General features: G+C 41.3%; 1 protein-coding gene across 3 annotated transcripts in view; it reads left to right on the forward strand.

Annotated features, from left to right (window-relative positions):
* The window catches only part of HECW1 (HECT, C2 and WW domain containing E3 ubiquitin protein ligase 1), a 504,763-nt gene that overhangs the window by 210,058 nt on the left and 268,216 nt on the right, over positions 1-26,489 (forward strand). For all 3 annotated transcript variants that reach the window (XM_082259512.1, XM_082259513.1, XM_082259514.1), the window contains one exon: positions 21,369-21,693. In XM_082259512.1, the coding sequence (XP_082115638.1) occupies positions 21,369-21,693 (325 nt within the window). The remainder of the gene's footprint in view (positions 1-21,368; positions 21,694-26,489) is intronic.

Below are 26,489 nucleotides of genomic sequence, written 5' to 3' on the forward strand. Positions count from 1 at the left end.
GAATCATTCTGACAGAAGGACTCAACACCTTAGTCCTATTTTTGGGATATAATGTTTATGTATACAATCGGACTCTTTGATGTTTAATCATCTTAATAAATCCTACCCCCCATCCTGAGGACAGGTGGATCAATCCTGCCTTTTAGTTTTACAAAACCACAGGTTTTCATTGTGCACCATTACAACCTTCCTGCCGTTGGCATCCTAACTAGCAATGACCTCATCCATTGATAAGGAGGACATAGTAGGCCTGCACAGCATCCTTGTTTGCCCCTCCTTTGTCTCTCTTCATCAGCACTGGGGTAACATTAGCTGTGTGTGAGAGAGAGAGAGAGAGAGAAACTGAGGGAGAAGAGAAACAGTGGTATACTAGTCAGTACCAGTGTGCAAAGGTGAATAAACCACCTCTAATGTTGGCTGGCCCACGTGTGTGAACTTTGCTGTTTTGCGTAAAACTATTCGTTTAGCAATTTTTAATGGGGTGCCTTGAGATTGTGCATCATTTTTAAGGTTGCCTTGCCTGAAAAAAGGTTGAGAAACACTGCTTTAGGTAGTGCTAACATGATTACGAGGGGACCAGACACTTTGTGCCTATACTATAAATGATGCAGCAAAAATATTACAAATAGATATTGACAGAATTACAACCTTGCAGCTACAATGTTTCATGTCCTATTTGCAATCCAGCCATGCTGAGTGGCTGTCCATTAATATTTATATACAGCTGCAATATTTTTACCTTCTTCAACTGTTACAAAATTATTTCGATGTAATATACAGTATATCGCTTCCATAGGATCAAAATGTATTCATTGGTAATTCTCTATGAAATGCAATTTACCAAGCACATCTTAAGCCCTTTATCTGTAAGATGCAGACAATACGAAAGGCAGGAATGTTTATTCCCTTAGCTAGAGAGGCAGCTATGATATACGTAGTTTGAGGGATGTGACAGTGGAGCAGGCCTTTATATCTGGCTGTGCTCTGCCCAGAATATATTTTCTTAAGGGAAAGACCTTTGTTCAGACGCTTAGTAGTAAATTATCAGCATGCTCTGTCACACTTGAAGAGCTTATTTTCTTCATATACGGCAATTCCTTTTCCCTCTGGTGCCATCGCTTCCTAATCAACTGAAAAAAAACGAAAGTCTATTTGGTAATGTATGCATGTAGACCAAAGGTAAAACCTGTCCTGAAAAAAATATTTCTAGGTAGGACTGCAAATTAACCAAATGTTTTACTGTTCCTTTTGCAGCTGCAGATAATATGATCACTTTTTTTGTTGTGATGGCAGAACGGTATACACATGGTTAGGGAAGGCCCAAAAACCCCCCTGTTTGGTATGCAGCAGAACTTCCGAACAGGGGAAATCTTCTAACCCAAACCTCCTTGAAGTCCATGGGAGCCGAACAGGAAAAAGCAAAAAAGTGCCAATTTTGAAGGCTTATTTGCAAATAATTGGTCATAAAAGGGGTATGGGGGTTTGGGTACTGCCCTGGGAGACATGTATCAATAAAAAAAAAAAAAAAAATTGTTTTTTTCAGGAGCAGTGATTTTAATTATGCCTAAAGTGCAACAATGAAAATGAAAAATTCCTTTAACCACTTGCCGACAGGCCGCCGTACTTATACGGCAGCAGGTCGGCTCTGTCCCGCGAAACGACGTACCTGTACGTCGTTTCGCGGGACAGCTAGAAGGGGCACGCGTACGCTGCTGGAGGTGCAAGCACATGACAAATAGCAGCCAATCATTAGGTCCACCGGGCACCAATAATCGCTCCCCGTGGAGACAGAACAGCAGTCTGCCGATGTAAACACAGCAGGCCCCTGATCTGTCAGTAATGAACACAGCGATCCTGTGTTCCTCTTATTTAGGAACACAGGTCTCTGTGTTCATCCAGCAAGCCCATCCCCCACAGAGTTAGAAAGCACCCCCTAGGGACACATTTAATCCTTTAATCGCCCCTGGTGTTAACCCCTTCCCTGTCAGTGTTGTTAGTACAGTAACAGTGCATATAAATATATATATAGATATATCTATATATATATATATATTTTTTTTTTTCAGAATTTCACAAGTTATGTATGATTTAATCATTTTTATTGAGGTTTCAAAAAGAGAACAAATTTTGACATACAAGAGTATGCGGTTAGAGTACAGTTGTCGAGCACAGCTTAGGAAACATATAAATACAGGCAATATTCAGATATGATTATTAAATACAGAATATGTCAGGGAGACACAGATGGCAATATAAATGGATGTGCAAGGTGCAGAGGAACTCAAGGTATACTACAGGATATTAATTATCTCATTTATTTAACCAATCAAGCCATGGCTTCCATCTCTTTTCAAAGGCTGGGAGCCATGGCTTGATTCGTATGGATAGTGAAGTTGGGTCGTATTTACAGCTTCTGAGGGGTTGGGGAAAAGATCTTTCCTCCAGTTGCGTGTGATGGTTAATTTTGCAGATAACAACAAGTTAGCTATAACATTACGATACTGGATGGGGAAAGAATCTAGACAAATATTTAGTATGGTAAGGCCAGGATGCGGGCTGTTAGAATTCCTGAAATTTCTGATATAATGTGAAAAATCTTCCTCCAGAAGTTCTGGATACTTTTGCAAGACCACAATATATGATATAGGTTACCCGTTAGGCCACAGCCTCTCCAACAAAGTGCCAACGTGTTATGGTAAAGTTTTGCTAATTTAAAGGGTGTGAGATACCATCTGACATTTATTTTCAGGGCTAATTTCCAGTGTGTAACACAGTGAGTAACATTGTACGTGGCGCATATTGCTCGTAGCCACTGAGAATTGGAAAATGTAGTGCTTGAAAATATATTTTTAAAATGCCAGGTTTTGAAAGCTTTGCTGTGCCTAAAACAAAATGATCATACTTTACTTGAATCTATACATTTTTTGTTATAGGCAAGTTTAAAGTTGAAGTTTAATTTAAGGAATAAATACATCCACTTGTCTCTCCCTCCCTGATCAGTATTAAATAAATACTATATAGCATAAGTCTTTCCTCTCTGAAATAGCTATTTAATTTTTGTAAAGCAATGACGTCATTGCTAGTTCTTGTCTTTTCCATTATTCTGTGTAAGCCACAGTTGTGTGGAAGGAGCTGGATGAAGGCAGACGCTTCCCTTTTTTTTTCTAGATCATGTCCATTCACTGTGCTGGTTCTTGGATGTGATTATCTTAATGAGGTCAGTCTTGATGGGCAGGCCTTTGTATGGGTGCCCAAGCATTTCCAAGGGGAGCATAGAACACCCCCTGTTTCCACTCCTGTGCAGAATCCAGTATAAACTCACTTTTTAAAAAAATGAATAAAAAAAACACACCTACACAGGAACCAAGGAAGCAATGGTTGATGGATGCAGGTAGCCAATGGGTGTGGGGGGTCATCATTGGGTCTTGGTCTAGGAGAGGGATTTTTCCTGATTGGAAATTATTGGGGTTGGAAGTTGGACAGGTCTAATTATAACAATACACACTTTTTTTTTATCCATTTGATTATAGTGAATCTCCAAAATAATCAAATAAACATAATCTCCCTTCCAATCGATTTAGGCTCAATTGCAATCAGATTTGATCATACTGCAGAGTAATTGTTGACACCTGATGTAGTGGCTGTAGCATCTCAGAAATTGTTGAACTCCTGGTAATGCTATGTGCTACAGCTTCTTGTGTTTGCAGAGAAAGAGAGGGAAGAGACATCCAGTGAGAGGCCGTTCTATGAATAGACACATTTTGTTAATAAGAGCAGTCAGATAAGAATGGCCAAACTCATTGTACCTGACAGAAAGTCCACAACTGTTCACATAACCATTTTTTACCACTGGTGAGCGTTTCTGGAGGCACAGAATGTAGAAGCTTGAATAGGAGGTCAGCAGAAGACCATAATAGATTTAACTCTTGCCAGTCAAGACCTGGATAATGAGACCATAGGGGGCACATGATCACCAGAAATGGGCGAACAGAAGATTAGTAAACTGCTGAATTTATATTTCTGCTGGAACATTTCAGTAATACTGCCAGAATTTGCCAGAATTTGCAATACATGACTCTTTAGGATGGGAAGAAATCAAAGATTTTTATTCACAGCATTCATTTTTGACCCACAAATCTGCAAAAAATGAAAATTGCGATCAAGCCAGCATGGACCAAAAATGCCATGAAATATTTTCTATCATCGAAGGTGTTGAACCCATACTGCAAAGAATTGTACGTGTAGGTAACAGTTGTACCTAATGAAGTGGAAGTTTATTTACAGTGTTAGGTCCGGCTTCTTTCCCATATATAGTGTACAATCTAATTCTTTAGATCACAGCAACAGTTTAACTGAGAGTGAAGGTATAAATCAGGACATCTGTGTGATGTGGTGTGGAGCCTGATTCCTGAAGATGATAATAGATACTAGTGCCACAGACGGTGTTCCGTGGTGTTCACTGGCCTTGGTACTCTTAGCCACGAGTTAGTAGTATAAAAATCATCATTGAAGTATGGGGCTGTATAATCAGCAATTATATTGCTCAGTGCCACTTAAAGGAGACGTTTGGGATTGTTAAAAAAATAAACTTTTATACTCACCTAATACTGCAGCTGTCCCCCACTGGCTTAAGGCCCAAGAATTGAGTGATCATATGACCGCTGTTCACTAAGTTCTCAGTCAGCTCTTAGCAGAGAGCAGTGACTGTCAGTCGTCGCTCTCTGCTCTGCCCCTCCAGCATTCACTGGAGCGCTGGGTTAGAAGGGGGGCAGGCTCAGTTGGAAGCTCTCTTAGCCAAGCGCAGAGAGCCAAAGCCACCTGTCCATCAGGCAGCTGAGTGGATCACGACAATATGGTCTGGATCCTTCCAGAGTCTGCAGCGGCTCGGTGATGTCAGCTGACAGCAGACTTTAGCCCAAGTAAGTGCACTCCTGTGACTCACATAATAATTCTTGCCAAAAAAAAGCTTTGGCCATACTTCTCTTTTATACATATTTAATAGTTCAGAATTTATACCTTTTGTTACAAACTATTTTTATATGTGATTAATAGAGCCTAATCAGCACTGTCATACCATTCTCTAGATGTCAGAACAAATCCATGTTCAAATAAAATGTATGCGCAGCCCTGTCCTTTTGTCTTTATATTGTATGTCACACTTGTACCTTTTCTAACCAACAGTTGTTTTCCAAAGCAATCTTTTTTATACCAGTTCCCTTAACGTCTCACGATTGCAAGGGTACTGTATCTTTTTTAGAAATGCGGGAGTTCAACTTTCAATGCTCAGTAGTGGGCACTAGTGCAGTTTCCTTTGCTTTTATATACTTAAGAAATAAATGCCTGACTATCTATGTATCTATAGATTTTTTTGTTTGCAGAATAATTTTGAATGAGTTTGGAAGAACAAAGGTGTACCTCATTCACTGCATAGAGTTAGAAAATCTGGCACCAACTTGATTGACAATAAAATGGTTCAAGCTTTATTAACCCCTTCACGCCTAAGGGTAAAACAAATCTAAATGCCCAATTTTGTCATTTTGGCATGTGTTAGCAAAACTGTACATATCATTGCAACTATTTTGTGCATCCAGGTGTATTATACCTTGTTTTTTTTTCAGGATAAATTTGGCTTTCATTTAGTGGTAAATAGTAATAGATATCTCCTGATTTTTTTTTTTTTTATTATCAAAGGAAAACTGGCCCAAAATAGTAAAAAGAATATTTTTTTTTATGTAACTGTATATTTCTTGCTACTATCATAAGCTAACACCAAAGAATAACCAAAAATATATTCTCTTTCTCCTGACACTCGCAGCGATACCAACAATGTGTATTTTAGTTGTTGTTTGTATCAGTAGTACAGCCCAGAATCAATAGTGCGCATTTTGAATTTTTAAATCCTAAATACCTAAAACACACTGACACTTATATTAAATAAAAAAAAAATCCTGTCCAAAAAATACTGACTCTGACCGTTGACCCTGACCTTTGGCCCTGACCTTTGACCTTAAACACTAACCCTGGCACTGACCTAGATAAAACTTTTTTTATTATTATTTTTTTAATTATTATTATTATTATTTTTTTCCACACACTTTTTTTTTTCTATCACTGCAAGAACATAGAGTGATACTATGTATCTCTCTCGTCCATTCACTGCGACAGAAAACATGAGGGCGGGCTTCACAGTGACTTATCACTGTGATAGCCAATCAGAGGCTATCACAGCGATCAGGTGTCCCGAAATGGACCGCTCTGGGTCCCGATCACTAGAACTAGATTAGAATTAGCTAGGCTCTCGGTGAGACTCCGATCTCTGTCCTGGAAGTGCGCCCTTTGTGCTGTGCGCTCCCAGCGCTAAGGGAGGTATTCAAATATGCGGCCCCACGGAAAAAAATTCCCAGTCCAATGAGCTGCATATTTGCGTACTGTCAGCGTGAAGGGGTTAAATATCCATCAAGGCATAAAAGTATCTATCATATAAAAGAATTGATGCATTTCTGATCCAAATTTAGGGACCTTAGATTATGACCAAGGCCCTAAAGTTGCGGCAGAAAGGCGTGAATTCTTTTTTTATGATGGATGTTTCATAACGCTTGAACCATTTTATCATCAATCAAGTCAGCGCTGGATTTCTAACTCTCTAATGTTTGTCTTCGGTATGTACAGCATATAGCCAGGCATAGACTATTACACCTGTCCCAGTGGACATTCAATTTAGGCTTGCAGCACCAAAGGTTTTCTTTTTCTCTAGCATTCACTCCATCAATGTAAAATGGGATAGGTGGAAAGAAAAATAGAATCTTGGACTCTAGGAGGTATCTTTATAAAGCAGTGAATATGACAGTCACCAAACATTTTCTGCAGGTGTATCTTCCTGGTGACAAGTATTTTAAATCAGGCTCCGCTGCTTAAGTCCGCTGCAGGACTTTTTTTTTTTTTTTTCCACGGAGCGGATGACATTTCTGTCATGGTATTCCGCTGACATCCGCAGTGCCATTCACTTACATTGATGTTCGCAAATCATCCGCAAAAAAATAGGATGATTTGCGGACACACGGAGTGGCCGTGTGAAAGGACCCTTACAGTGATTCATCTGCAGTAAACGTTGGTGAATGTCTCCTTCACTGTTTTAGAAATATGCCCCTAGGTTAGGAAACAAATGAAAGGATATTTTCCTTGGTTTCTAGGCATCAGCAGTGTTATATTGTTGATTGTATATTGTTGTTAGCTTTGTTGTATTGTATTGCACAACTAGTTTGAAATAAGATCTCTTTCTCTTTAAAGCCTTGTATGGTAACCCCAAAACTCACATCAGAATCCCTGGCTGCAGCTCTTTTTCCTTGGGAAGGTGGTACCAGACAAGTTTGCCATCTCTCACCACTTTTATTTGCACTAGCATTGGAACCTTGCAACCTTGCAATCTCACAACACCACAATGTATCTGGTTACACTAAGGGACATTCTACCTTCAAAATTTGCCTTTATGCAGATGACATCCTACTATTTCTTACTAAACCTTTGATATCTATACCTAACCTTTTAGAGACCCTTAAAAATGTTTCCAACATTTCGGGCTTGAAAATCAATGTCTCCAAATTGGTAGCTCTTCCAATCAACTTCCCTTCATTAGAGTTAGACAATTTAGAAAATAATTTCTCCTTTCTGTGGCCTGACATCTCTGTCCCATATTTAGGTATTCAACTATCCAATAATTACCACACATCCAATGTTACTACCCTCTACTTATTACTAAAATGTGCCATACACTCAACACCTGGTCCTCTTTCCACTTATTATTTATGGGTAGGATTACAGCAATTATAATGAATATACAGTATTCCCCAAACTTCTTTATCTTTTCCGATCACTTCCAGTCACACCATCTAAAACCTATATCTGTGAAATACAATCTGTGATAAACAAATTTATATGAAACAATAAACATCCAAGATATGCCCAAAAATCCTTTACCACTCACATAAATGGGGGGGGGGGGGGTAGGTCTACGGCAACTCTGGATGTACTATATTACATGAAGACTTACTCAAACAGCACAATGGAACATTCCTAACCCCACAATCCCATGGATATTATTTGAACAAATTTCCATTTCTCCACTCTCTCTTCCAGGTTTATTATGGTCCAATGGGGCGTTATTATGCTTTATTTCATCTTGTAATGCCATTGTCTCTCACTCCATAACATTTTGGAATAAATGTAAGAGAGAACTCCTACTGATGTCCAATCCATCACCTGGCACCACTTCTTCGAGTGACCCCAGATATAAACTGGCCTACCTTTCCCCCTGTAAGGGAACAGCAACCCACACTGTGTCTGTGGACTTTCGTCAGTATACGGCTTCCTCCCAGTCGTGAGCATAGATATCAGATTTTCCTGCCGCCCCCATACAAAGCTAGCCAACAACTTAGCTTGTACAAGTTTTGGAACCTTCACCTTATTGAACAGTTTCATACTCAATTTATACACACAGATGAACACATCCCCCTCCTGATCAAATTACCCCATCAGGTCAGGGGTTGCCTGATTACATTATCATATGCAGAAGAAATGGTATACATAAATAGAATTAACCTGAACTAATTATCTAGCCATCTGGACAGACACGATGTGTGAGTTCATTAACAATTAACAATGGGACAGACAGACTTAACAGAATCCACATCACACCTCAATAGACAAACAATAGGGAGTGCCTGCCTCTGACACAAAATACAATACACATTATTATAAGTATAAATACAGAGTAAATCAGCATATTTACGATGTGTGGAAGACAGGTTGTCTAGCTGATGATGATGACTGCAACTGTGTAAAGCCTTATTGGCAATAGGCAGCTAGGCTTAGAGTCCCAGAGTCTTCATATAGTCTTTGAGATATATTGTTGATAAATATTACTGTCCCATTTGAGTAATCCAAACCATTAAGTATCTGTCTTTCACTCCCAGTGATGGTGAGTACAGTCACATCCCCAACCTATTCCAATGGTGGATTGATAATGGGATCACCAGACTTTCTGACTTATAAAGGAGATACATTTATTATGTTTATCGCATTTTGAACTTCAAGAAATTCCCCCCTCTCAGAACATCAAAATTATTTTCACATTAAATCTTTCTTTGACACACACTAGATCAATCTTTCAGGTTCCCCCTGACTATATTGGAACATTTATGTTTTACGAACCCTAGAGGAAGAAGTCTTATATTTGTCTTATATAATAATCTGAATACTCCCACTCAAGCAGAGAAACTTCCTTATATGCTGAAGTGGGAATCAGAAATCAATAACCAGCTATCTTTAACGGATTGTGATTCCATGTGGACAAATGTACGTAAATGCTCTAAATGTCTGACAATAAGGCGCTGTTCACACCTGAGCGTATTTCAGCTCATAAAACGCTCATCTCTGAAGTTTTAATACCCCCAACAAGCAAAATCCCAATCATTTCAATGACCCCTGTTCACATCTGAGCATTTTGTCTCCTGTAGCAAAATGACTGAAGCTCAAAAAAGTACATGAGCTTCTTTTTTGACAGATTACAAGCGTTTTTGTTAGATGTCAATGCCTGCCTCCAAACACCTGCAAAAAATGCCTGAAATAAAGCCAGAAAAACACCTGAAAAAAGCCCCAAAAAAGCCTGAAAAGATACACTCAGGTGTTAATGTAGCCTAAGGGAGATGGCGGTGAAACTTTTTACTAGATGGTACTATACATCATCTAAATACAATATTCCTCGACGCCTCCCCAAATGGTTTTAGAGGGTGCTCTCTCCATGGGACTTTTCTACACACCTTTTGGTGTTGTGACGAAATTTCCCACACTTGGAAAGAAGTCTTTACTCTTATCAATTAGTTGGCAGGTAAAGACATCAAACTAACCAACCTTAATTGTCTACTTTTTCACGATATCCCTGATATTGATGCCCATCTCATGCAACTGATTCATACCATATGTGTAGCAAAGCACTGGATGATAGCTTTCCATTTGAAAGAACCTGGTGTACCTCACAAATATTGAAAAGAATTGAAGACATTAAAATTATGGAAAATATCCACGACTCAATAAATAACACCAAAAAACACTTGATCTTAATTGGGATCCATGGTTTATTTATAAAACAATGAAAAACGCATATAATATATTTACATGTTCCTTATTTATGTACCCAAGTATAATTTTTATTTAAAGTTCAACATTGATATACACTGATATCGCGTAACACTGATATACGCGATAAGTCTATGTATTGTATACAAACATGTCCTTGACTTTCTTGTGTGTACTTTAATGCTGTAACTTACATTTTCATACTACTGTTACCTCAGTTGTTGCATGTATGACTACATTTTTTCAATAAAAAAAAGTTTGTAATCAAAAAATAAGATCTCTTCCTATACTTTTAATGAAGTGCAGTATGGTCCATTCTAGGTCTCCATTATGATTTCTTGAAAAAAAAAATGAAATTTCCTGTGCTCACAAATATGCTGGAACTACCAGACATTTTAAACAGAAGGAAAATTGCAGCTTATTTTCAGTGATCAAAACAAGAATGTCCCATTTACATATATTATTACAGATTTTACATTGAGGGGTTTAAAACATTGGCACACATTAATAAAATCATTTACTTTACGGGTTACCTATATCAGCTGTACAGTTTTTAAGTTAGGCTGTTTATTTTTGAACCTTAAGGCAAAATGGGCAATTAACCCTCCAAAGGTGGGGAAGGCAATCCAAGGGTCATTTTTTTTATATTAAAATACAAAAGCAAACATTTATTATATTGCATCTTACCAATTCTTAGATGTAATGTCTGCATTAGGGTTGAGCGGACACCTAGATGTCCGTGTTCGACGGGTTCGGCCGAACTTTAAAAAAAAGTCCGGGTCCGTGTCCCGGACTTTTACCGAACTTTTCCCGGACACCGAACCCCATTGAAGTCAATGGGGACCCGAACTTTAAGGCACTAAAATGGCTCTAAAACACCAAAGGAAAGGGCTAGAGTGCTGCAAATGGCAGCAAAACGTAATTAAGAGCATGGCAAGTGCTCTGCAAACAAATGTGGATAGGGAAATAACTTAAAACAACAAAAAAAAACAGAAAAATAAAACAATGTTCTTCTTCATCTCTGAAGGACGAGGCCCATATGGAGTAGGAGGGAGGTTGAGGTGGTGGTGGATGTGGCGGTGACATAGGCGTGCGCACAGGGTGTGCTGGGTGTGCCTGGGCACACCCTAATCACCTAGGGCACATAGCATTGCCAGTGAGGAGATGGGAAAGATCTCCCTGGGACCTGCTCTGCTCTATTTCTCCTTGCCTACAGGTACATGGCCCCGATACATTACTCTCCCTGCTGGCAAACACATGCATGTGTATTTCAACTTTGGGGTGCACACCTTAATGCAATAGGCTGCGCACACCTATGGGCGGTGTAGGTGGAAGCGGCGGTGGAGGAGGACCAGGGCCGGATTAACAGCATCATGGGCTTGGTGCTGAGGATTTTGAAGGGCCTTAAGGGCCGTGCCTTGCCATGCACCCAGAGGAGGAAGGGTGCAGCCATGCATGCCTAATTCAACATGGGATGCTGTCTCTGAAGCCCATAAACACATCCATGCATCGCCAACTGTCCCTCCTTGTCCGGCCTTCACGCTGTGTGGGGAGGTTCTGAGGGTGCTGCCTGGGGAAGCGAGCATAGAAGCCAGACTTCTGTGTTTACAAGTGACAGAAGAGCGGTAACAGTGAATATGGCCAACCCGGGGCCTATATAAAAGGTAGGGGCCTGGAGCTGCAGCTCCAATAGCCCCTACATTAATCTGGCCCTGAGGAGGAGGACGAGGTAGCCAACACTGCTTCTTTTCAAAAATTTTAAATGAGGGTACACCCCAAAAGAGTGAGAAAGAGCAAAAATGGAACAATGGGTGGGTAAGGTCGGTATCCATTGCTATTCTGCATAAGGTACGGAAAAGTCCCGTGGGATCCATGCCTGGTTCATTTTAATGAACGTGAGCTTGTCCACATTGTCTCTGGACAGGCGGCTGCGCTTGTCTGTTATAACGCCCCCAGCCGTGCTAAATACCCGTTCAGATAATACACTGGCTGCAGGGCACGCCAGCACCTCCAAGGCGTAAAGGGCAAGCTCAGGCCATGTGCCCAATTTGGAGACCCAGAAGTTGAAGGGGGCAGACCCGTCATTCACTACATGTAGGCGTGTGCACACATACTGCTCCACCATGTTGGTAAAATGCTGCCTCCTGCTAAGACGTTCCATCTGAGCTGCTGGTGCTGCTGTTTGTTGTGGCGTGCTGACAAAGCTTTTCCACATTTCGGCCATGCTAACCCTGCCTTCTGAGGTGCTGGCGGTGCCCTGGTTGCGTTGGCGACCTCCTCCTCCTCCTCCTCTGCCTTGTGCTTCCACTGTGGCCCCGCTGTCAGATGGGAATGCCAGCAGCATGGCGTCTACCAGCGTGCGCTTGTACTCGCGCATCTTGCGATCGCGCTCCAGTGAGTGAATTAAGGACGGTACGTTGTCCTTGTAACGGGGATCCAGCAGCGTGGCCACCCAGTAATCAGCACAAGTTAGAATGTGGGCAACTCGGCGGTCGTTGTGGAGACACTGCAGCATGTAATCGCTCATGTGTGCCAGGCTGCCCAGAGGCAACGAAAGGCTGTCCTCTGTGGGAGGTGTATCGTCCGTGTCCTCTGTATCCCCCCAGCCACGCACCAGTGATGGCCATGAGCTGGCCTGGGTGCCACCCTGCTGTGAACATGGTTCCATCTCCTCCTCCAGCTCCTCCTCCTCCTCATCCTCCTCATCCTCCAGAACTGTGCCCCTGCTGGACAATTGTGTCCCTGGCGTTTGTGTGTGCAGGAACCCACCCTCGGAGCCCCTTGCGAATGACTGCCCTGAAAGCCTTTGAAATGTTACCTCTTCATCCTCCTCCTCCTCCTCCTCATCCTGTGCCACATCCTCTTCCATCATCGCCCAAATTGTTTTTTCAAGGAGGCATAGAAGTGGGATAGTTAAGCTGAGAATGGCGTCATTGCCACTGGCCATGTTGGTGGAGTACCCAAAACAGCGCAACAAGGCACAATATATGCAAATGTCAAATATGCAAACTATGCCGCAATTTAATGTTTTTTACACCAAAAGGGTGTGTATTGAATAGCGGAATAGGATAAAAAACTGTGTATCTCACACGTACAAACACAGACTAGGCCCGATTAAATTTTTTCCTACCCTAAAGGGAGGATGAGGAAGAGGAGTATGGAACATGCAGCACCCTCAAATCTTCAGAAGTATGAGATGAACCCCAAAAACTTGGAAAGGTGGATCTCTCTCACACGTACCAACACAGACTATCCCCCAATTTAACTGATCCCCAAAGGTTTTTGATTAAATAGCGGAATAGAAAATATGATCCAAAAAAAGTGTATGTATATCACACGTACACAACCACACTAGGCCCCAATTACTATTGTTTGTACCCCTAAAAGGCTAGATGAGGAGTAGGGGGAGTATGGAACAGGCAGCACCCTCAAATCTTCAGAAGTATGAGATTGTGTTCACTGTACCCCACAAAGATTGAGTTCACTGCACCCCACAATGATTGTGTTCACTGCACCCCACAAAGATTGTGTTCACTGCACCTCACAAAGATTGTGTTCACTGTACCCCCCAAAGATTGTGTTCACTGCACCCCACAAAGATTCTGTTCACTGTACCCCACAAAGATTGTGTTCACTGCACCCTAAAAGGATGTTGTTCACTGCACCCCACAAAGATTGTGTTCACTGCACCCTAAAAGGATGTTGTTCACTGCACCCCAAAAAGATTGTGTTCACTGTACCCCCCCAAAGATTGTGTTCACTGCACCCCACAAAGATTGTGTTCACTGCACCCCAAAAAGATTGTGTTCACTGTACCCCCCAAAGATTGTGTTCACTGCACCCCAAAAAGATTGTGTTCACTGTACCCCCCAAAGATTGTGTTCACTGCACCCCACAAAGATTCTGTTCACTGTACCCCACAAAGATTGTGTTCACTGCACCCCAAAAAGATTGTGTTCACTGTACCCCCCCAAAGATTGTGTTCACTGCACCCCACAAAGATTCTGTTCACTGCACCCCACAAAGGATTTTGTTCACTGCACCCCAAAAAGATTGTGTTCACTGCACCCCAAAAATGATTTTGATCACTGCACCCCAAAAAGGATGTTGTTCACTGCACCCCAAAAATGATTTTGTTCACTCCACCCCAAAAAGATTGTGTTCACTGCACCCCACAAAGATTGTGTTCACTGCACCCCAAAAAGATTGTGTTCACTGTACCCCCCAAAGATTGTGTTCACTGCACCCCACAAAGATTCTGTTCACTGTACCCCACAAAGATTGTGTTCACTGCACCCCAAAAAGATTGTGTTCACTGCACCCCAAAAAGGATGTTGTTCACTGCACCCCAAAAAGGATGTTGTTCACTCCACCCCAAAAAGATTGTGTTCACTGCACCCCACAAAGATTGTGTTCACTGCACCCCAAAAATATTGTGTTCACTGCACCCCAAAAATGATTTTGTTCACTGCACCCCAAAAAGGATTTTGTTCACTGCACCCCAAAAAGGATGTTGTTCACTCCACCCCAAAAAGATTGTGTTCACTGCACCCCAAAAAGATTGTGTTCACTGCACCCCACAAAGGATTTTGTTCACTGCACCCCAAAAAGATTGTGTTCACTGCACCCCAAAAAGGATGTTGTTCACTGCACCCCAAAAAGGATTTTGTTCACTGCACCCCAAAAAGATTGTGTTCACTGCACCCCACAAAGGATTTTGTTCACTGCACCCCACAAAGATTGTGTTCACTGCACACCAAAAAGGATTGTGTTCACTGCACCCCAAAAAGATTTTGTTCACTGCACCCCAAAAAGATTGTGTTCACTGCAGCCCAAAAAGATTGTGTTCACTGCAGCCCAAAAAGATTGTGTTCACTGCAGCCCAAAAAGATTGTGTTCACTGCAGCCCAAAAAGATTGTGTTCACTGCAGCTCACACACAGAAAAATGGATGTGGATCACTGACACCTGCCTATCTCCAATCCCACACCACACAGCAATATCGATTGTAGTTTGTAGAACACAGTTTCCCTAAAATTCAGCAGACTCTGTCCCTAACAGGATTGAGAAGAGATCGTAGATCAGGATTGAGTGCAGATTCACCCCACCCCCCACACAGCAATATCGATTGTAGTTTGTAGAAGACACTGACCCTATAATTCAGCAGACTCTATCCCTAAAATGCCTACAACTCGCCCTGCCTAAACACTCCGACCTGTCCCTCAATTCTATCAGGACACAAATGGTTTTTTCCTGCCTATCTTTCCCTAATCAGCAGCCAGCACATTGATGTGTGCTCTGTCCCTTAGCTAAGCAGCAGAATGACGCTGCTGCGGCGGCTGCCTCGAACTTATAAAGACTTGGTCACATGCTTCAGACGGCCAATCACAGCTACTAAGACATTTGCAGGCATGGCTGGGATGGCTTAAGGCACACCAGTTAAACGATTGTTGATTGGCTGTTGAAAGCCCGCCATGAAAAGAGCGCCAAAGCATGCAAAACCCGGAAATAAAACGACCGAACACGGATTTTTACCCGAACATACAGTAAAGTGTCCGTGTCCGTGTTCGGGTAAAAAAAATCCAATTATTCGGTACGAACACGAATAATACAGTCCGTGTTCGCTCAACACTAGTCTGCATACATTTTTCTTTTTTAGGCGTTCTTTCTTATTTTAATTTAGTGCTCTGGTTAATTGATCTGTTGCTTTTCAAAAGAACAAGTTCTCCTGCAGTTAGAGGATTGAGACAAACCATTTACCACTGACATAGGGTCTTATAATGGTCAGCTTAAACCCAAAGTATTTGCTGGAGTATGTTTTAAGCAACTCTTGGGAAATCGGAGTGTTTTCGTGCATCATATTGCATTTCCAAGAGTCTTTATGTATTCTAGGTACAGTATATTATTGTGCCTCTCCGCATCCGATGCACACTCATTTCAGGGATCCCTTGTGCTTTATTGGTTACAAACCGTCATTATTTTGCTTGCATTACACAAAAAGCTAGTGTCATTTGTTGTTTGGTGTTAATAAGGTACCACTAGCAGTGCATTGCTTTTTAAAGTAATAGCATTAACAGATAAAAGGATAGAGGATAGCAGTCGGAGCCTTGCAGCTGTATGCCTGATGGTCAATGCCTCCATTTCTTACACTGAAAAATGCTAATAAGCCAGAAACAGCGGTATGTAAGTTTACTAAATGGTTGTATACTTAAAGCTATAGCTGCATTATAAACCAACTGTTCAAAATTTATAGCTGGCCACACAGATATAAAGGAATGGCTTACATGAGTCCATACACCATTATTCATTTTTTTTTAGGATTTTTTTGTGAAAATAATAAATAATATAAAATGCATTCAGTTTGTACTTTACAGTATTTATTGAAGGGCCTTTGTGCTTTTTTTGCCAACTCACCATAGCCTTATAAGTTAAAGGGAAAGTGCGCTTTAAAACTCAGTACACTTACCGACCATAAACAGAATTTATTAACTTCTTCCGGCCCACGCTATAGCCGAAGTACGGCTACAGCGCGGGCTCTAATTTCCGGGAGGCCGTCTTTATACAGCCTCCCAGAAACAGGCTCCCCGCGCGCTCCCGCGAGCGTGCATCGGGGAAAATCTGTGTTGGCCATGTCCCTTGGACACAGCCAATCACAGATCGTGGTAAATGGCCAATCACAGCGGCCATTTACCACGTGATCGGCCCATGCAATGAGAGATGATCTCATATGTAAACATATGAGATCATCTCTCATCGCCAGCTCTCCTTCCTCACACAGAGACTGCAGTGTGAGGAAGGAGCAGAGCCGATCAGCCGTTCGGGGACACAGAAAAATGTAATCAGGGCACTGATCACCGGTGCCCTGATTACTCAAGAGGTAAATAAAATACAATGTGCCCACCATCAGTGCCCACAGTGCCCTCCATCAGTGCCCACAATCAGTGCCCGTAGTGCTGCCAGTCAGTGCCCATCAGTGCCTGCTCATCTAGGCACTGATGAGCACTGACTGGCAGCACTATGGGCACTGAGTGTGGACACTGATGGTGCTGCCCATCAGTGCTCATCAGTGCCGCCCATCAGTGCTCATCAGTGCCGCCCATCAGTGCTCATCAGTGCCACCCGTCAGTGTCCATCAGTGTCACCCATCAGTGTCCATCAGTGCCGCCTCTCAGTGCCCATCAGTGCCGCCCGTCAGTGCTGCCTCTCAGTGCCCAGAAGTGCCACCTCTCAGTGCCAAGCAGTGCCACCTCTCAGTGCCCAGCAGTGCCACCTATCAGTGCTAATCAGTGCCGCCTATCAGTGCTCATCAGTGCCGCCTATCAGTGCCGCCTATCAGTGCTCATCAGTGCAGCATATTAGTACCTTCTTATCAGTGCCACCTCATCAGTGCCCTTAAGTGCCACCTCATCAGTGCCCATAAGTGCCACCTCATCAGTGCCCATCAGTGCAGCCTATCAGTGCCCATCAGTGCCGCCTCATCAGCACACATCAGTGAAGGAGAAAAATGTATTTATTTTCAAAATTTACTCGCAGAAAATAAGAAAAACTTTTTTTTTCAAAGTTTCTGTCTTTTTTCTTTTTTTTTGTAAGAAATAAAAAACCCAGAGGTGATTAAATACCAAAAGAAAGCTCTATTTGTTTGAAAAAAATGATACAAATTTAATATGGATACAGTGTAGCATGACCGCGCAATTGTCATTCAAATGTGAGAGCGCTGAAAGCTGAAAATTGGCCTGAGCAGGAAGGGGGTGAAAGTGCCCGGTAGGCAAGTGGTTAAAAATGGAGCAGACAGAATCTGGAGGAGGTGTGCATGACAACCCTGTTAACCTTATATTTTTAATTTTCAAAGCTTGAAGCTGAAGTTTAGGTATACATACTTTTTTCCTAGTTACACTGGTCCTGCTTGAACCAATTTTAGTATGCATGTGCCATAACTTTGGGATCCATGTGAAAGCTGTAAATCACTGTAGTAGACACTACTACAGTGATTGATGCTAGCCTCTGGGTCCTGTGTAGAGTGGCTGTTCTGCTTCAGAGTTATTTGCTTGGCACAGGCACCATCCATGGCATATTTTGCGTTTCCTCAATGAATGGATAAGGTACAAATTGTGATGTCATCGCCCCATCTCTTTACTTCATCAAATCAGAGATTCACTATAGTAGCAGTGCTTACTACAGTAACTTAAATCTGCTACAGGGATCCCACAGGTATGGCATATACAGGTGCATCTCATACAATTAGAATATCATCAAAAAGTTATTTTTATTTCAGTAATGAAATTCACAAAGTGAAAGTCATATATTTTATATAGATGCGTTACACACAGAGTGATATATTTCAAGCATGTCTTTCTTTTATTTTAATGATTATGGGTTACAGCTAGGGTAAACCCTAAATTCAGTATCTCAAAAAATTTGAATATTACAAAGGGCCATAAAAGAAAGGATTTCTAATACCGAAATGTTGGCTTACTGAAAAGTATGTCCATGTACAGTATAGTATGCACTCAATACTTGGTCAGGGCTCCTTTTGCATGAATTACTGCATCGATGTAGCATGGCATGGAGGCTATCAGTCTGTGCCACTGCTGAGGTGTTATGTAATTCCAGGTTGCTTTGATAGTGGCCTTCAGCTCATCTGCATTGTTGGGTCTGGTGTCCTATTGACAATACCCCAAAGATTCTCTATGGGGTTTAGGTCACGCGAGTTGGCTGGCCAATCAAGCACACTGATACCATTATCATTAAACCAGGTATTGGTAGATTTGGCAGTGTAAGCAGATGGCAAGTCCTGATTGAAAATGAAATCAGCATATCCATAAAGCTGGTCAGCAGGGGGAAGCATGAAGTGCTCTAGAATTTCCTGGTAGAGGGCTGCGCTGACTTTGGACTTGATAAAACACAGTGGACCAACACCAGCAGACATGGCTCCCTAAATTATCAGTGACTGTGGAAACTTTACACTGGAACTTGGATTCTGTTCATCTCCACTCTTCCTCCAGACTCTGGGACCCTGATTTCCAAATGAAATGCAGTTTTACACAGTCCCTGATGATTTGGGGAGCCATGTCATCTGCTGGTGTTGGTCAACTGTTTTTTATCAAGTCGAAAGTCAGCACAGCCCTCTACTAGGAAATTCTAAAGCACTTCATGCTTCCCTCTGCTGACCAGCTTTATGGGGATTCTGATTTCATTTTCCAGCAGTACTTGGAACCTGCTCACATGGCCAAAAGAACCAGTACCTAGTTTAATGATCCTGGTATCACTGTGCTTGATTGGCGAGCAAACTCTCCTGACCTAAACCCATAGAGAAACTGTGGGTTATTGTCAAGAGGAAGATGAAAGACACCAGACCCAACAATGTAGACGAGTTGAAGGCCACTATCACAGCAATCTGGGCTTCCATAACACCACAGCAGTGCCACAGGCTGATCGTCTCAATGCTACGCCGCATTGATGCAGTAATTTATACAAAAGGAGTATTCAGTGCATACTATACTGTACATGGACATACTTTTCAGTAAGCCAATATTTCTGTATTAAAGGGCTTTTTTTATGGCCCTTTGTAATGTTCTAATTTTATGAGATACTGAATTTCGGGTTTTCACTAGCTATAAGCCATAATCGTCAAAATTAAAAGAAAGAAATGCTTAAAATATATCACTCTGTGTGTACGAGTTTCACTTTTTGAATTGAATTATTGAAATAAATGAACTTTTTGATAATATTCTAATTTTATGAGATGCACCTATATATACATTGGTCAAAGCTGGACCAAAGCAAGTATGCAAAAACATGCATACCTAAACTTTAGTTTTAACCAAACCAGCTGAGAATAGAAGCTGATTGGTTGCCAGGTGCCGCTGTTCTAGAATGCGTCTTCTCTAGTTTTGATAATTAAACTCCTTGTCTAGGTCTCTTCAGCAAGGACTGCCCAAATTATGATCAATGTGGTCTTCTCCACTCGTCTGAAATCGATCGTTTGATCAACTTCCGTGGAAAGAACATGCTGGAAAACATTTCTCGATCAGTAGCTACAGCTATTGATCAGTGTATTCTGATGGTGGTGTGTGTAGCTGTCAGAATATAATGTCCCAGCAGGTGGATTCCTTCATTCACTTAGTTTGTGTAGATGGAGAAATCTTTTTGTTTTTTTTTTGTTTTTTTCAGTCCACTTGCTAATAGTAAAACAACTAACAGTGTATGACTAGTCAAACCTTAACTTACCCTCTCCCCAGCTTGCTTACTATCAGTGGCGGCTGGTGGTAAAAATGTTTGGAGGGCCGCAAACAAACCCCTCCAGGTCCGCACTCACCAGAGGACGCCGTAAGACTCACCTACAAACGGAGCCCTCCAACGCTGGAGTGTCAAGACTCCCCTGATACCCGGCTGCTTTCGTGTTATCCCAGTCTTCTTTTGGAGTTCCAAATCTTCAGCCTCCTTATTGGCCAGGATGAGAAGCCAGAAACTGGAAGTGATGCAAAGGCAAATATTGATTCCCTAAAATCAAAAGTGGGACAGCCTAAAACAAGCCAATTAGAGCCTCAGGCTTTAATCACATGCTTGTCAAGAGTTGACAAACCTAATAGACACCCATTAGTCCGGTGTCCCGCACAGCGCACACACATGGAACAATTTATTTTTAAATAAATAATAACATGACTAACATTTTTTTAATTTAAGATGTTAAAAATGTTAGTCATATCATCATAATTTTTTTAAAAATAAATCATTCTAAGATTAGCCTTTTATATTTGGCAAACCAACTTTGGGAACTTTGGGGGGGCAGCGCCCCTGCACCCTTTATGGACTGGCTGCCACTTTTTACTATAGTAAGACAACTACAGTTTGCTCCACTGTTTACTGCCTCTGCCTCTTCTTCACCTCTGTCCACACCTGTGCAGTGAGCCTGTAAAGACTCATATAAGGCTGTCTCCCAAAACTATTAGTGAAAGTACGCATACCCCTTAAACATTCTCAGATGCTAGAAGGAAATGGTATAGGTCTATCCAATATCACTAGATGAGAGGAAAACAAAACAGTTCTTTGGACTTATAATGCTGCTGATGCCAAATGTAAACACTGATATTTTAGGTGCCAAGAGGAAGACTAGGCATTGGATAACAAGAAATAGAATATTGAACTGGAATGATAAAATTAAGTTTTATGCAATTATTTCATCATTTCTTTTGTTGTATTATACGTTTTTACATGTTTTATATCTTCATTTCTTTACAGAATTTGTACCAAAATAGGTTCCTCGGCCTGGCTGCCATGGCTTCTCCTTCGAGGAACTCTCAAAATAGGCGCCGGTGCAAAGAACCTCTACGGTACAGCTACAATCCAGACCAGTTTCATAATATGGACATCAGGAATAGTCCTCATGAAGGAGTTACCATACCACGGTCTACCAGTGACACCGACCTCGTCACTTCGGATAGTCGGTCAACATTAATGGTCAGCAGCTCCTATTATGCCATAGGGCACTCCCAGGACTTGGTTATCTACTGGGATATTAAAGAAGAAGTTGATGCTGGGGATTGGATTGGCATGTATCTAATTGGTAAGTGTTCACGTTGGGGTATTAAAAAAAAAGCATGGTCAGTTAGAGGTGATACCATTTCTTTCAGTTATGTACTATGTAAGTCAAACTAGTTATCCTAAAGGTATCAGGGCCTGTATTTACAATATATACTACATATACTGTATATATATATATATATATATCTATATATATATATATATATATATATATAGATATATATATATATATATATATATATATATTGTAAATACAGTATAAAATAATTATGTACATAATACATAATACATATGATTTGCACATAGTACATAATCCTTTTATATGTAGGTTCTTTATATAAACCACACTGAGTAGTTCTTAGCTTAGCTTCTTGTGACCTTTTGTAGTTGATTAATATATTTATATATATACTGTATATATATAAATATATATGTATGTATATATATATATATACCATAATACTTTTGATATATTAATATATGTTTTGCGGCTCTCGTAGGTTTTTTGTGGTAATTGCATGAATGACTAACCTGTTTTAGTCTATAGTTTTTCTTAAAGAGCATAGTAATAATATAGCATAATTTTGAAGATCATAGTTATTTTTTATGAGTATCATTCAAGCTATATAAAGATTTAATAATTGAGGTGGATGACAATATAAGTCTTTTTTTGAATTACACACTACAAATATTATATACAAGGTGTTAGTCTGAAATATGTTTGTTGAAATGCTTATTTACTGTATCCTGTTTATGGGGAGTCCTATAAACATCCCTTGAAGCAAGTTTGAAGTATTAACTTCCAGATTCCCATTCTCATTGGTTTACTGTAAAAGGCCTCAAAATTTCAAACACAAGCTGACTTTTTTATTTAATGCAATTACATGTGCAAAGTGCATCACTAGCACTTAACTGAGCTAACTAAAGTTACCTGAAATTAGATTGGTTGTTATGGGGTACTGTGTTTATCTTGATGTCCTCTTGATGAATAAGCCCTGAGATATGTACATAATAATTATTCGATTGCAAGCTCACAGGAGCAGGGCCCTCCTATTCCTTGTGTATTCTAGGCGCATTAAAACAAAAGTAGTGCAAATTCTTACTATTTGTTTTCTTTGGAGTAGAGATGCATTGATCTCTCTGCATAGGTTCATGCCCCCTGCTGAGTCAGATCTAGCACTCTCCAATCAGCAAGGAGAATAAACCTTGCTGATTGTGCCTCTGCAGAGAAACTACTATTTAAACAAAGAGAGCAAAGGTTCTTCTTTACAACATGCTGGCAGGGGACAAACGTTTCTACCAAGGCTGTGACCACTTTCAGAAGAAAATGAATTGTAAAATTGTGCATACCTTTGTTATGCCCTTGGAATTTACTTACGTGATTTAAACTGATTTGGGAAAGAAATTGGCTGCACACCTCTGTCGGTCCAATAGATTTATTGAAACATATATAAAACTGCCACCAGGACAAGGACATAGACCATTGAAAGGTTAAACTGTTTTTAAGTTTGAAATATTTTATACATGTTTCAATAAATCTATTGGACTGGCGGAGGAGTGCAGCCAATTTCTTCCCCAAGTTGTATACACAGATGTGAGCTGGTGCTAGCACCCAGTCCCACCTGTCCTCAGGATTACACCTCTCACCTGGAGCAGGGAATTGGCCTTTCTGTTTCCCGGATTTAAACTGATAGCTTTGAATCAAAGTTTAGTCAAAGGGAGTCATAGGAAATATTTTGTCAGTCCTACAAGAACCTGAGATCTGAATAATACATTTTGGAAATAAATAGACAATAAATCGTGTTTTATCTACTTACATATTATAAAATATTTTTTGTGACTGATTGCATAACCTATTTCTCTAATCTGTCAACCGTTGACTCTTTATGCTTCATTAAGAAAGGCTTCATGTCTGTAAATGGGCCTCTTTAAAATACAGTTGTTATGGCTAGAAAAGAAAACTGTGAAAATTGATGTGCACATTAGTAGTCAGTGTAGTGCCTCCTTACTTTGAGGGTCAGGGGTTATGTGTCCACTTAGATTGATGGTCAGTGCAATGCCCCTCTTTGCTGGTCATTGGAGAGATTTCCCCCTAGCATTGGTGTCCAGTGGAAAATTGTTTCAACATTTGTGGTACTCAGGGACTCTTCCCCCTATGCAGTGCCCCTTTTACTTTGGTGGCCACTTTAGTACTCCCTTTGATTGGTGTTCAGTGGCGAAGTGTCTTCTTACTGTATATTGGTGGTCATTAGAGTATTTTCCACTTATGTTGCTGCTCAGTAAAGAAGTGCCTCCTTTATTGATGGTCAAATGAGTATTGCCCCTTATTTTGTTGGTCAGTACAGTGCCCCTATTACAATGGCGCTGTAGTGCATTAGAGTCAGGGTCAGTGGTGAAATGCTTTGGTACATTGTTGCCAATAGTAAGTGCACCCTTACACTGGTGGTATGGGGAAGCTAAAGAAGCTAAAGACATCAAGGGTGTCAGGTAAGTGCCTTGTGATATTAATGTCAGTGGTGAAGTGCCTACTTAGGTTAGTAATTAGTAAGCGCTAAATAGATTATTGGTGTCAGTGGGTTACTTACCTGAAACAAAAGACATGAATAGCCTTCACCTCTAGTTCTTATAAGTGACATTACCTTAATGGTGACTGCAATGCACTTGTTTGGTAGCATCCAGGGATGGGTGCACCATGCACCCTAACCTTTTTAAGCACTGAATGCTGCAAACTCAAGTCATAAAAAATGATAATTCCTTACTTTACTGTGTCCGTAACTCAGAAAGTACTTATTTCTTGACAGCTTACTTTAAAGTCAGAGAGAACTAGGCAACTGTCAGTTGAAGGTAGATGTCATTATTGGCAGCCTCATGGTTTTTATTAAAGAGGTTCTAAACATTTTTATATTAACCTTGTCAATATACGTTATGTATATTAAAAAGCTGTTTATGTATGTATTTTGTGTTTATACATGCACCTAGGGACAGCTTTTTCCTCTTTCAACCAGACACATCATGCTGAGGTGGGTTGTGTCTGTCTATAAGCCCTATGCCATAGAATCCATACACTGTACTCATGATGCTTAAAGCCATGTTTCCATCGGCTGTCGGGTGCTGACCCTGCCATTGCCAGCGAGGGAACCTGGGAGTGAAGCCTTGCGGCTTCACAGGCGGGTCCCTACTGTGCATGTGCGAAGCGTGCTGTGCATTTGGATCGGCTCGGTGGCTGGGGAAGGAGGAGGGGGCCAAACTTCTGAGGGATGGCGCCATCTCCCGGAAAGTGGGGAAGGGTACCTGTTAAAAAGAGGTACCCGTTCCCCCCTCCCCCCTGAAAGGTGCCAAATGTGCTACCGGAGGGGGGGGGAGGAAGCAAATGAGCAGAAATTCCACTTTTGGGTGGAACTCCGCTTTAACTAGCCTAAAACCACTTTATGCAGTTTGTAATAAATGGCTCTAGAATATTAGACTAAATCCGTACTAAAAAACAGCAGTTCAGGGTTTTCATTCAAATAGTTTTTATTACAGTTAAAGTGGAGTTCCACCCATTTTTGCAAGTTGAGCTGTATGCAATCCCCTTTAAGTATGCTAATACCAATGTAAACTATTTTTTTTTTTTAAGGAAATACCTTTTATCTTCTGTATTCATCTGCACTTCCTGGTCTTGATGCTTTCGGCGATTACGTCACTCGGCAATTAGCAAGGGCTCCTGGGACATTGTATCCCAGCAGCCCTTGCAATTCGCCTAGTGACGAAATCTCGTGTGATTTTCAGGGCTCAGGGATGTATTACATTCAGGCCGTGCTTCGCCCGCCTCCGCCCCGCCTCCGCCCCGCCTCCGCCCGCCTCCTATCAGTGACTGAAAGCATTACATCCCTAGAACTCACTGAGAGGAGGCGGGGCAGAGGCGGGACGGAGGCGGAACGTAGGCGGGGTGGGGCGGGGCAATGTGTCGGATGTATTATCCAATGATAGTGAGAGAGCAGAGGGGAGAGAATGTAATGTCAGATTCTGCCTCGCTCTCTGCACTATTTATGTGGACAGAACGGCTTATTCTTCTGTGCTTTTCATAGTGAGAAATGGAGGAATATTATCTGATTACAGAGCAGTCACACAGCACAGGGGACATTAAAGGGGCACTCTCACCGCACGGGGGACATTAAAGAGGCACTCTCACCCATAAAACCATGAAACCATATCGGTCTAGAGCAGGGGTCTTCAAACTATGGCCCTCCAGTTGTTCAGGAACTACAATTCCCATCATGCCTAGTCATGTCTGTGAATGTCAGAGTCTTACAATGCCTCGTGGGATGTGTAGTTCCACAACAGCTGGAGGGCCATAGTTTGAGGGTCCCTGGTCTAGAGCATTTAACCCATGAGCAACCTTTTATGCGGTCAGGTAGCTGAGCCGTAAGTTACATGAAAACTAAACTGGGTATGAATAGCTTGAACACAGTCATCAAATAAAATAAATAACTTGGAAGAAAAATCAAAGAAGGACTAAACCATGTCCATGCAAATATTATCAGGTAATTAACAGCAACCTGATGTATTCTGTGGGCATCTTCAAACCCTTCACCAGTTTATCTGATGAAGAAGCCACGTCAGATCAGCAATAGCATAAAAGTTGTACCAGCATACGAAAGAAAAAGGATAAAAAAATTAAAAAGAATAGAGGAAGAGAGAAAGTTTAGTGGAGAGAGAGAGAAATGACAAAGCCAAAGAAAATATGGAAAAGACCAAATACAAGACATGCACCCTTTATATGTTATACAGGTAACCCTCTGTCCCCATCAGGTGGGTTCCAAAAGGTATTTTATCCAG

The sequence above is a fragment of the Pelophylax lessonae genome, assembly GCF_965119305.1.
Source record: "Pelophylax lessonae genome assembly, chromosome: 5".
Taxonomy (NCBI): Eukaryota; Metazoa; Chordata; class Amphibia; order Anura; family Ranidae; genus Pelophylax; species Pelophylax lessonae.